At 40.2% G+C, this 13,542-nt stretch overlaps 1 protein-coding gene across 8 annotated transcripts in view; it reads right to left on the reverse strand.

Annotated features, from left to right (window-relative positions):
- Positions 1 to 13,542, reverse strand: part of fgfr3 (fibroblast growth factor receptor 3) — a 153,872-nt gene that overhangs the window by 6,616 nt on the left and 133,714 nt on the right. For 7 of the 8 annotated variants that reach the window (XR_009825336.1, XM_062042387.1, XM_062042392.1 and 4 more), the window contains exons 10-16: positions 9,655 to 9,803; positions 9,459 to 9,580; positions 9,116 to 9,226; positions 8,844 to 9,034; positions 7,425 to 7,547; positions 7,161 to 7,231; positions 1,083 to 1,220 (exon numbers count right to left, since the gene is read on the reverse strand). Coding sequence is in view for 7 of the 8 variants with exons in the window: in XM_062042387.1 (XP_061898371.1) it covers positions 1,083 to 1,220; positions 7,161 to 7,231; positions 7,425 to 7,547; positions 8,844 to 9,034; positions 9,116 to 9,226; positions 9,459 to 9,580; positions 9,655 to 9,803 (905 nt within the window). In the remaining variant the exon portion in view is untranslated. The remainder of the gene's footprint in view (positions 1 to 1,082; positions 1,221 to 7,160; positions 7,232 to 7,424; positions 7,548 to 8,843; positions 9,035 to 9,115; positions 9,227 to 9,458; positions 9,581 to 9,654; positions 9,804 to 13,542) is intronic. The other variant, XM_062042388.1, reaches the window with a different exon arrangement.

Below are 13,542 nucleotides of genomic sequence, written 5' to 3' on the forward strand. Positions count from 1 at the left end.
GGATAAGTGTGGAGAGTGTTTTGCATTTTTCCCATCATGCATTGTAATGGATTTAAATGGGTGTAACTTTGAATTTTTATGGTGTTTGGACGTTTATTTTTTTAATATCCACAAAGTTCAGTGACCATATCTGTTGACATTTTGTGTTGGTTGTCCAAAAACATGCACCTGGGGATAGTTTGATTGGCTCTAGTGTGTGAATGTGAGTGTGAATGTTGTCTGTCTATCTGTGTTGGCCCTGTGATGAGGTGGCGACTTGTCCAGGGTGTACCTCGCCTTCCGCCCGAATGCAGCTGAGATAGGCTCCCTCCGCGACCCCAAAAGGGACAAGCGGTAGAAAATGGATGGATGGGATGGATGTTCTTGGTTTTTTTGCACCATGACTAGGGAAGGTTGTTTGCACTGGGTCATATAGGTAAATGATGCGCAATCAGATCATGATAAAATGTCATTTACCAGGAAAAATTCATATTGTCGCTAAATGGCAACAAAATAGCAGCTTTAAAAGTGTTAGACTTTTATAATGGATGCAGTCTCCCTGCAGGCAAGATTCCTTTTCAAACTCATGACTTCTTGCGGTCCAATTTGAAGACCTCGGGGGCCGTAGTTAGGACACCCCTGCTTTAAACACATTTTTCATATTTATTTTATTCTTATCTTTATTTTCTTTTAAAAATGCATGCATAACCATAAGTCATAAACGTGTAAAAAGAAGTGAATATCACTATGTAAAAACAATAAACTGTGTGCCTCACACCTGGAATCTGCAACATTAGAGGCGGAGTACACTTTATGAAATTCGTAGCTGTCATACAAGTGTAAAAATAAGTTAACCATGTGTAATATCAATAAGTGTAAAGGTAATTTTGTTTTCTTAACATTCTTAACAGTTTTTAAAGTGTAAAAATTAAGTTAACCGCATAAAACAAAGGTCTATAGAATTTTTTTTGGACCTTTACAAACATGTTGGTCAGCTTTAGAATGTGGGTTCACTGGTTTGGTATCGTATGGGACCGTACAGACCCAATAGTTGTCCCCTCTGGATCCACACGCTTTCCAGACGAGATCAAGGCAGGACTTACAGCTCGTGCGTGCAGTTGGCAGGCTTGTCCATGCGGTGTCCCTCCTTCAGCAGCTTAAAGAGCTCCTCCACGGGGATGCCCGGGTATGGCGAGCCCCCGAGGGTGAAGATCTCCCACAGTAAAACGCCATAAGACCACCTGAAGACAAACACCACACACTTCAGAGGTCAAACCACAATATAGCCGCCTTTATCCCCCAGAGGACGACAATCCATTCTGACATTAATATTCAATCACTTTTTCAGGACTGTACAAGATGTATATTGAATGCTTTACGCCAGTGGTTCTCAAACTGTTGGCTCCATCTAGTGTCACGACAAAGGATCCATTGGTTAAAGTACAGTGTTTTATTTTCCCATATTCAAACACAGTGTTACTGTTCAAACTATGTGTAATGAAAAGCGCTATATATAAATATAGATCACTTCACTTCACTAATGTCAAAGTAGCAAAAATATTGCCTCTGCCTTGTTTTTGATAAATATTTAAGCCTACTATGCTAGTGTATTAATGTTTTCTGAGGTGGTAAAAAAAAAAAAAAAGTTTGCGAACCACAAATCCACTAATCCTCTTTCTCAAAGATTCGATGATATTATGTAATGTATAATTTTCACCGTCAAAACCAGTACCATAGAATTTTTTTCAAAGAATTACAAAAAGCGATTTTTGTAGGAAAAAAGCGAGCACGCTAACGGTACTATGCTAACAATAGCATGCTTACAGTTAGCATTGATGAAATACCAAATTATAAACTGTTTAAAGATCTAAAAAAGCTGGCATGCTACAGTTAGCACGCTAAAATGCAAACTAACATGTGTCAAAAAACAAAATATATTACTCTGAGGTGTGTACCTGAAAATGTGTTTAAAATGGCAAAATATGACTGGAGGTGTATACCTACAAAATTTGCCACAAAAAAGCTAGCATACCAACATTATGTCAAGTAACAAAAAATATTAGCAAAATGAGCTTAAAAAAGCAAGCATGCTAACGGTACTATGCTGACAATAGCATGCTTACAGTTAGCATTGATGAAATACCAAAATATAAACTGTTAAATGATCTAAAAAAAGCTTGCATGCTAAAGTTAGAATGCTAAAATGCTAACTACCATGCTTCAAGTACCAAAATATATTACTCTGAGGTGTGTACCTGAAAAATGTGTTTAAAATGGCAAAATATAATTGAGGTGTATAACTTAAAAATTAGCCACAAAAAAGCTAGCATACTAACATTACGTCAAGTAACAAAAAATATGAGCAAAATGAGCTTAAAAAAGCGAGAATGCTAACAATAGCTTGCTTACAGTTAGCATTGATGAAATACCAAAATATAAACTGTTAAATGATTTAAAAAAAGAAAAGGTGGTATGTTAAAGTTAGCATGCTAAAATGCTATCTAACATGCGTCAAGTACCAAAATATATTACTATATTTATATATTAATATAGTGTACTAAAAGGTATCACTTTTCATGTCACAAAATATTTGACAGTGAGGTGTATACCTGCAAAAAGAGCATGCTAATATTAGAATGCTAACGATTGTGACGCTGGGCCGTTAGATTAGCTGCGAGCCGCACTTTGGAGACCGCTGCTCTGCACTGTGAAGCTGTGAGAGTGTGACGACGTGAGCCGAGTCATGTCTCCTTTCGCTTTCGGCGGTCAAGCGGCGCATTATTCCCTGACGGCCGAGAGACGGGGGAAGCTAACGAGATAATGTGCAGTCAATTAGCCAGCCGCGCTATTGTTGTGCTGCCCCCGTCCTTCCCTGGCGGCACTCGTATCTAATTATCCACGCTCGGGTCGAGAGAGGGCAGAGGACAGCAGCTACGGCGCCGAGTACAAACAGAGGAGAGAGAGATAAAGACATTAAAATTCAGACTGAGTTGCTGAATAAACATCTAATCATCATCATCATTGTGTGCTGGGAGGAAGCCAGGCAGGTTTTTTTTAGGAGGAATCAGCACTTAAATATTGTCAACATGTCTGCTGCATGATAATGCAGTCAAATAGTGCACATGACAATGGAGGACATCTTCACTGTTTACTGTCAAACTGTTTAATGACCATTCAGGACTTTAAAAGTCTTTAAAGTAGCAGTAGAGTGTACAGTACTTAATAGTGTTTCACTGTATCCATTAAACCATATCCAATTGTATTTACAATCCGCAAAGTATGTGAAAATACTGTCTGAACATCACAAAATGAATAATTTTGAATATCCGAATATCTTCGGCAATTTCCGTAGATTCTACGGTACGGTAGTAATGCTTCTGCACTCTGACCATATTATTAGATCAGTCATACTGGAAATACGCAAAAATTGGAAAGAGATGTGCTGTTTTTCATTTACAATCCTTATGTAAGACAAGAACACATATGTTTGGCTTTTTTTATGCATTCCAAACCGTAAATAAATTGCTAACAATCGAGGGTCCTCTGTTGCGCCCATAAAACCCTCAAAAAACATCCGGAAAGTGCCAACAATACTCCATTTACATGTCGTGACCTGAAAATGAACCAAATATGAGTGATATTTTTATTATAAGCGCTAACGCAGACAGACTATTTCAGCGGTGCATTGATAGCAGTGAGCTAATGCTAGCTTGCGCTGCTATTGTTGACACACTACAAGCCGTCGGATGCTTCTGCTTGGTCTCAATCTTGCTAAAAGTACATTGTAGATTATTATTCATGCATCTCTCACCTGCTAGTAGACAAATGTGGCCATGGACCGACAGGCTGGTCCACTTTGACCCCGAGATGGTGAAAAAGACACAAAAAGAGGCTAATAGCGTTAACCTTTTTTTTTTTTTTTACCCTTCATGAGGATTGTGATTGATTTTTCATCTAAACAGGATTATGTGAGCGTCCCGTCAGTCGGCATCCCAGCGAGAGGGGAAATTGTACAGTAAGTGTTTGTTTTATTACGTATGTTTAGCACCTAGCAATGCTGCTAATGCTATGGTGTCACAATAAAGCTACATTCGTTTAACATTCAGCTTCTAAAACTTATTGCTCATCCTCTTTGTGTGCTCAAAAATATAAGGTTCTGGATCATAATTTTTCCCAAAGTAATCGTTGTTGGCTCTAACAAAGTCTGCTTGATTAGTATTGTTGTTGATGGGGAAGGGATCTGTGGTTCCTCCTCTACTTCACGGATCACGTGACTGGCTTGCTCATTGTCTCGGGATTGATCCTATTTTATGCATATCTATTTATTTGCAAACTTTGGAATTATTTTGGTGTCATAAATCATATATACATAATAATAGCTTAAATTTAGAGGTAACTTGTTTTTCCACTCTACTGGTGCTTTAATGGAGACGACCATTACTATGTAGTGTGTATTTCATGTGATGGTTTTGCTCAAGTCCAAACTGTATAGAGTGAAGTGTTCATTGGATGTAAGCACATCTGTTGATATGTATTTGTGGATTGAAGAAAGCGTGGCCCAAAGAGATCAAACAGGTGGTCCTTGTGTTCCAACTTTTCGTGGTTATGTCTGCTGGCAGTGCGTCAAGGTAAAAGAAAAGTGAAAGTGAAGTGAAATTTGACGCGGTAAAATGTGGATAAAGTGTAGAAACCAACATTGTTTGCATGCTTGGCCCAAGCCACTCAAATGTAGGATAGAGATGATATCCAACTAAGCAGCATACTGGTCTCATTATTGACACTTCCTGTCTCTTCCTTCTTGGCACCGCCCCTTGCAGAAATAAAACTAAGGAATTGCTCTTTTCTTTTTATTATTGTATTGATGTAACTATTGTATTACATGATTTTGACGACTGTATTTTATGTGTACTTCATGTGTACACTTATTTTAGCCATCATTTACATATATACTAAAACACCACTTACATGGTCGTCATAGAAACCAGACTGGTATGTAGACAGCTTCTTTTTCTCAGAATGTGATCATTGTGTACACTAATAATTGTCCAATAATTGTGTACACATAGATATTCTCCTCAAACTGACTTTCAAAATTTGTATTTTGCATTGAACCATATCCCGGTAGGTATTAATGACAACACTCATCCTTGTTTGTATGTAAATATGTACATCACGGAATATAAGCCGCTTATTTTTTCCACCTACACTTTGAACCCTCCGGCTTGTAAAATGATGCAGCTAATTTGTGGATTTTTCTCCGCTGACGACCGTAATACAAAAAGTTTTCAAAAAGAACCAGGCAAATACAATGAGAAGGTGTATTATTGTTTGTGCTATGGCACTATATTTTGGAAGAATTCAATCACTGCAGGCGCAGTAGTGTCCTCCCATTTACTGCTTTCAACTGGAAGTAAAGCACCGTTCCGTCTTCTAGTCGTCCACAGCGTTTTACAATATAACTAAAAACTGGTATACTTACTAAAGCCTCCCATGTGTGATGTCTGTAGAAGTGTGTTCATGCATTTCTGTACATGCTATCGTCGTTAGCATTCGCTAATATGCTAACACGTTTACAAGTGTCTGTGTTAGTATTACGGCATTCTTTTTGTATTGTTTCAGTTTCACAAATTCCTCATTAAATTCACCAAAATGTCACCGTGGAGTTATTGAGTCTGTTTAGCTGATTGGAGAGCTATCTTGCGCAGCTAGTGGGTCCATGACCATGACTTCTGTTTTGTTTGATCAGCCGTTTTACTGGCGTGCTACAGACACCGTTTCGAAACAATTAAGGTATGTAAATAAACGTTTACAAAATATTCCTGAGTAAATATCTCTTTCCACAACGTATATATCTGCGACTTATATCCCAGTGTGCTCTAAAGTCTGGAAAATAGGGTAACTAAAACCGTCTCATGTGTGATGTCTGTAGGAGTGTTTTCATGCATATTTGTATGTGCTATCGTAATGTAATGAAGCTAGCTTTATTAGCATTAGCGAATATGCTAATACGTTTACACGTGTCTGTGTTACTATTATAAACAGCATTTTTTTTTTATTATTTCAGTTTCGTAAATTCACCAAAACGTCACCGTGGAGTTATTGAGTCTGTTTAGCTGATTGGAGAGCTAGCTTGAGCAGCTAGTGGGTGCATGACGATGACTTCTGTTTTGTTTGATCAGCCATTTTACTGCCACGTTACAGACACCGTTTGGAAACAATAAAGGTATGTAAATAAACATTTACAGAATCGTTGTGTAAATATTTGTTTCGCACCATGTATATCTGCGGCTTATATTCTGGTGCGGCTTATATATGGAAATAATACTTATTTTGCCTAAAATGTAGTAGTTGCGGCTTATACTGGTGCGCACTGTAGTCCCGAAAATACAGTAAACGTTAGATTGTCTTTCAAGGGTGTAAGTATTTGCAATAATGTTGTCGTCACGTGCTAGCACGCTATTTTTCTAGCGCCGTGATGAAAAACCTTGGGGGTTTAGAGGGCGGTGTGTGCGTGTGAGTGACCCGGCTGCAGGTCCTACTGCTGCACACAGCGAGGTCTGGCGGCAGGATCCACTTTGCAAATGTAGACCTGCTGAAATAACACGGCGGCGCGATTCTCCTCTCAGCTCCTTCCAGTCTGGTGTAATCACATGGGGGAGCCGCTGTTGACGGAGGCCCGTGTTTGCCTTGGATGGCTGGGGCTAATGGGTGAGTCCTACTACTACAAGACAGCATTCCTTGGTGACCTCCAACCTTTGGGAGCTGCCATGGATCCAAAGTGGGAGCCGTCTGAAGGTGCCTCTCTTTGAACCCTTGCAGAAAAACACCCTGAGGGAAGACTGGGACTAAGTCTGCTGACCCTCTTATACACCCCCTGCTCTCTTTCTCTCCCTCCCGGGCCAGTTTGGATTTGCGCTGTTAAAACACGGTTAAGACGCTGAGGCACCGCCGTGGTGCCATCTCTCTGATGTCGTGTCGGAGATTGCAGAACAAACGCAGCCAGGAATGCGGCGCTGCTGATACAGGAGGAGATGGGGATCATGGGCTTCGTTCCATATTCACACGCGGGGCACCGAGCCTCTGACGCTAACACACTCCGTCGTGATATTTCAACAGCGTACAGGAGCTCCACATGAGTGAATGGGCGGCATGTGATGGTCGGCTGGCAAAAAGACACTCACACGTCGCTCTGGTGCGTGTAGACGCGGTCAAAGAGAGCCTCCGGAGCCATCCATTTCACGGGCAGACGGCCCTGCAACAACACAGACACAACAGGACAGGTCAACACACAGTGTTTGTACAATGGCGGCCATTTTGACTGCGTCACTGATCCTCTTCCCACAACCAAATACAACAAAAACGCGTCCAACAACAATCCATGAGTTTACAACCTTTTGGCCAGTATTTTTATACCCTTGACGTTAATAAAAGAAAAAAACCCTCACATTTGTGGTCTTTTTGTAGTAGTCTATGTTGTGCACGTCTCTAGCGAGACCAAAGTCAGCAATCTTCATCACGTTGTCCTCGGTCACAAGCACGTTCCTGGCTGCCAGGTCTCTGTGGATACACTGGGAAGTACACACACATAGACTGTAAGTCAGGAAACGCACATTGTTCAGTCTGGTAAATGGGGAAAAGTTTGGGGTTCTAAGGTTGTGCCTTGCGGAACATCTAATATAGGTTGTATTCACCTGACGTCACCTCCGGTAAACATGCCAAGTAATGGGCCAGGGAGCGTCTGTTGTAATAGCGTTCTGGGCGGCATTTTTCGAAGAACTTGCGAAAATGACAAAAGTTTCTTCAAAGCTCCTCAAGAGGTAATCAACAGGTTCGAAAGATGTCTAGATTTTACGAAAGACGACGACAAAAGTAGCACACACTCCAATCCCAAGGAGGCAGAGTCGAGGAATGTGCGAGTTTGCAGAGATCACTTCGTTAAAGGTTTGTGTGATCAATCAATCAATCAATGTTTATTTATATAGCCCTAAATCACAAGTGTCTCAAAGGGCTGTACAAGCCACAACGACATCCTCGGTACAGAGCCCACATACGGGCAAGGAAAACTCACCCCAGTGGGACGTCAATGTGAATGACTATGAGAAACCTTGGAGAGGACCGCATATGTGGGTAACCCCCCGTGATGTACTTTTAACATTTAGTATTTCCCACCTACACAATGTTGACATCTATAGTTATATTTTGATAAACAATCATAAATGAATATTTTAGCACGTACACAATGTTGACATCTATAGTTATATTTTGATAAACAATCATAAATGAATCTTTCCGCACATACACAATGTTGACATTTACAGTAATATTTTGATAAAGACGGGGAAAAACATGCTACTTGTAAACAGCACGTGCATCAAGAACAAATATCAGTAGACGCCAAGTTAAATCATGAAAAACAACCTTACCCGAGCAAAAACAATGCATATTTATCAGGGAAAGTCTTGATACCAATGTCCTTGACCCAGACACACACAAAGAAGTTGTAGACCTCCATGCTTTTACAAGTTTTCATCTGTTTTGTCGTGGAGAATGGTGTCAGATGCACAATAGTTCCACATGTCTGGGAACGCGACCGACTCGGCAAATCTTTTTTCTGATAACGTATAGGGATCTATTCCATTGCATAGTTAGATTTTTTGCTCGTATCTGCTTTTAGTGGTAAGATCTAGGCCCCCTGCGTACTCAGATAGTTTGCACTCTACAGTAGCCATGTTGGTTCGGTGGCCCACTACTTGGTTTACTTTCGTTTAAAAGTCACGTGACCGAATACAACCTATAGAGATGCTGAAAGATTACTGTAGAAAATGGAGGGAGGACAACTGGAAGTCCAGACACACATGACTGACCTTCTGCGAAGCGAGGTACTCCATGCCTCGGGCCACCTGGTAGGCACAGGATACGAGGTCTTTGAAAGTGAGCTGCTCGTCGGGGATTTTACACGTATCAAAAGAGTAGTCCATGCCCGGTGGCCGACGTGCCCGCAGGTACTCCCTCAGGTTGCCTTTGGAGGCGTACTCCACCAGGACGTACAGGGGACCTGCAGGCGTGACACAGCACGGTCACTTTACGCGACGCGGCGCACCGTTAGCATGCTGTCTACGCCACAGTGTGGCCTCACCGTCTTGTGTGCAGGCTCCCAGCAGGTTGATGATGTTTTTGTGCTTTCCAATCATCTTCATCATTTCCATCTCAGACACCAGGTCTGACAGATCTTTATCTGTGGCATCATCTGAAAGACAGAAGACGCTATTGGAAACCGAACACTGAAACACAGATAAAGACCCCCAAAAAACTGCTCTAAAAGTCCCCACAAAGTCCAGTCTGCACTAACATACCCCATAGAACACATTTTTGGACTGGCTGATTGAACCTGAAGATAAGTTCTCATGTTCTCAGGATTATTTGGAAAAGACAGCAAGGTCAAGGTTGAGTAGACATCAGAGATGTGGATCATCACTCACCTTTTAGCATTTTCACAGCAACAGTTAGCGGTTTGTTGGGCTTCTCCTTGTCGATGCCGATAGCTTCGGCCATCACCACCTGACCGAAGCAACCCTCGCCCAGCGGTTTGCCCAAAGTCAGCCTGAAACACAACCGAGCACAGAACCTCACATTCAAGCTTCAATAACAGAAAAAGCTTCTCCAGGTCTGCCTTACCGGGCTCTGGAAAACTCCCATTTGGGGTCGGAGGGCAGCTCCAGCTCAGAAACATTGGCCAACATGGGTCCGTCGCTGGACGATAGGCGGGCGATCCTGACCAGCGGCGTGTTGGAGTTCATGGAGGAGTTGGAATCCAAGGACACCTGCTTGGGTGCAAAAACCAAACAAAGGGGAGACTGTTATCGTCTCTGAAAGGGAACGAGGACACGAGAGAAAGGACAAAGACGGAGGACGTTCATCCAAAGAAATTCATTGACATTTTCTTATCGATCAATAAAAAGTTGAAATTGTGATGGCATGTTTTGAAACTTCATACTGCAAACGAGAATTGATGGATAGGTTAGCTTCCTGTGACCCTGAACCAGCATGAGCGGTAGAAAATGGAAATGCAATCTAAGTATGTTGAAACAATCTCGGAAAACTAATATTTAATGGCTTTTTTCTTGGCTTCGTCCTTGACCCTCAACAAAGAACTGTGAACATTCCTTCAAACTCACAGACAAAAGATAATTTCCCAAAAATGTCGTATATAGTAGCTCTCCAAGCTATTGGTGGGCGTTACATTCTGAGATAACCAACAAATAGCGTTCATTTTGTTGAATACAAATATTTGTCCTGGTTATCGTCAACGACCTATTACCCCCCTGAGTAAAACAGGTCTTGTTGTGAATTTAGGTTTTTGAGATGATCTGCAATAACATTAATAAAAGTGGTTCCAAGACAACTTCAAAGATACGTTATCCTTTATACTTTATATTTTAGTCGACAACATTTGGAGGAATTTTGTAGACTAAAACTATTAAGATCACTAAAATAGGACTAAACATAAGAGACGTTTTCGTCAAAAGATGAAGTAAAACAAAATTAACACTTGACGATAGCCAAAACAACAAAATTAACACTGCAAATAGTGAAAAAAGGCAAGTACAGTGGAACCTCCATTTACAAACCCCTCTATTTGCACACTTTTCCCATATACGAACTTTTGAATTGGCCCGAGTACGCCACCGTGTGCGAACCATGTCTCCGTGTACAAGCGCCTTGTACAGTCATTAATTTTGGCGCTTGCAGACAAAAATGCAGGGCATATCATTGTGGCGGAGCCTTCCGCTCACTTCCTGCACGATACACACGTCTCAGCACTCTTCTGTGTTTTTCTCGTTTGACTAGTTTTGTCCCATTTTGCTAACTGAAAAATACTATAATAAAGAAAAGACATAAAAAAGTGAAATATAAGAGCAAATGGGTGAAATGTAATGAGAAAAAGTTGCAGTGTTGACAATAATAACACAAGGCTGCCAAGCAGACTGTTTGTTTTTCTTTAAAGCTGCCATTGCCCAAAAATAATAATGAATCAATATCAATTTTGTTATGTATTACTGACCTATTGAAGGCTCTGATTACTTCACACGAACAACTCCACTTAAAAATATTTTTTACGGAAAATATTGCAAATTTTGTGTGAAACAAAGTTTCCTTCCACAAAAAAGGCATAGAACAAACAAAAAAAAACCATGAAAAAAATAATTAAAACTTATAATCAACAGATAGATCTGAAGTTTAACTACAGACTTAAGCGTTAAAAGTTAAAATATAGATATATATATTGTAATTAAAATATATTATTTTTAACACTTTTAGAAATGTTTCTTCATTGTTATGAATTATTGACCTATTTAGGGCTCAGATTACTTCACATTAAATAAAATCTTGCATAGTTTGTGTGTTTGCCATTAAAACAAGGGTTTTGACAAAAAGGGGATAAACATAAAAAAAATAAAAATAAAACAACAACGAGAGATGGACCTTAAGTCAATCTTGAGATTCAAAATAATATATTACTTATTTTTAACAGTTTTATGACTGAGACCCTTGCGGGTACTGGAGCGAAAGCTTGAGGAAATCCATAAAGGTAAAAAAATGAAAATGAAAATTATCAAAATGGCCCCCACATGATTCGATTTTTCAGTGTGCTGCCCTCAGCGGAAAAACTTTGGACACCCTTGGTCTGCTCCTTTCATTCAGCTCCTTGTCGATGTGGGTGGATTTAGCATTTTTTAAAATGTATTATTGTAACAATATGGCTGATAATAAGGATTTCTGATCATTTAGGAGGGACCATGGTGGATTCTGCATGTGTGTGTTGGCATAGCAGCTCATACACCACAGTTCAGCTTGTTATTACGGTAAATAGAATGTTATGTTGCTGTATAACACTTTATATTGTGTTCAAAGTGTACAAACCTTCACTAAAATGAAGTTTACATTGTTTCTCATGGGGAACTCTGCTTCACTATACAAACTTATCAATATACAAACCGTGTTCAAGAACCAACTAAGTTCGTAAATTGAGGTTCCACTGTAAGTGAGACACAGAAATGTCTATTTTTGACACTCGCTTGCTCTTCCCCCTCCAAACCCTTGCGCTAGCTTGACGTTTTCTGATTTCGGATCAACATTTATTCTCTTTAATTGCCAATGTTATCGACAAATATGCCTCACACACTTATTACACACTTTTTAAACGGTAAAACCCTCGCTAATGAAAATGGTGGATGGAACAGAGTAGGGTTGTTACGGTACGATATTACCACGGTATTAAAGCCACGGTATGACGTTATTGTGTGTATAAATATATAGAAGGGTGGATTGAGGCTTTATCAAGTAGTTTTTCAGTTTCCTCATATTTCCCGTGTTGAACTTTTTTTTTTTTGTGATTACGTCCGTGCGCTGCTCTGTGACGAAAGTATTGCTTTGCAGGGCGCAGACTTTCTTACCTCCGCCAAATAGGTTATGTTCTCGCCAGGGTTTGTTTGTCTTGTTTGTTAGCAACACAACTCCAATAGTTATGGATAGATTTTGGTGAAAGTTTTCCGGAAGGAAAAACAATTCCTCTCATGGACTAAGAATACTTGAATGCCCCCACCTTGGCGTGCTGCGCTGCACAGAGGATTCTGGGAGATGTAGTTTATTTTTAAGGCTGAAGCGCCGAGAAAAAAACTATGCACCAAGTTTTTGTCTGATACAGTTATTGTGAAGACTTTGAAACCAAAATACCGCGGCATCTACAAAAGCGTTACACTACTAGAACAAAGACTTCCTGGATGCAAACCAACGCTACCCATCCAACCTGATGGAGCTTGAGAGGTGCTGCAAAGAGGATAGGTGTGCCAAGCTTGTGGCATCGTATTCAAAATGACTTGAGGCTGTAATTGCGGCTAAAGGTGCATCAACAAAGTATTGAGCAAAGTCTGACTACTTAGGTGATTTTGTTAGATGTTATTTTTAATAAATTAGCAAAATTTAAAAAAAAAAAAGTTTTCACATTATCATTATGGGGTATTGTGTGTAGAATTTTTAGGACGAAAATGAATGTATTCCATTTTGGAATAAGGCTGTGACATAAGAAAATGTGGAAAAAGTGAACTGCTGTGAATGAACATTAAACATCACTATGTCAGCGTTGACAAAGTGTGGAAGCAGGAAGTAACAAAGACAAATGTAGGAGTAAGTGGAGTCGGAGCGACGCACGTCTTCATCCATCAGCAAAGTCCATTTTCCACATCCTGCAAGCGCTGTGATGAATCGTGTTTGTGTGGACTCCTGGCAAACAACTCCAGCGAAATGAGAAAAATGTTGTTGTGAAGCTCCGGCGAGAGGGAAAAAAAAACAAAAAAAACAGTCCAGCCCCAAATTTGAGAGGCATGAAAAGTAATATGTGATAGAAGATGCCAGCAGGTTTATGGAAGATTTAGTCAGTTATGAAAAAAGACAGAGAGAAGGGGGAGATCAGTTTTAGCAAAAGCGAGCGAAGATTACAGAAAAATGCAATAAGATCTTTGCCTTATAAGCACAGCCAAGAGGAGGAAGAGGAATTATTGCTGC

The sequence above is a fragment of the Entelurus aequoreus genome, linkage group LG03, assembly GCF_033978785.1.
Source record: "Entelurus aequoreus isolate RoL-2023_Sb linkage group LG03, RoL_Eaeq_v1.1, whole genome shotgun sequence".
NCBI classification, from domain to species: Eukaryota; Metazoa; Chordata; class Actinopteri; order Syngnathiformes; family Syngnathidae; genus Entelurus; species Entelurus aequoreus.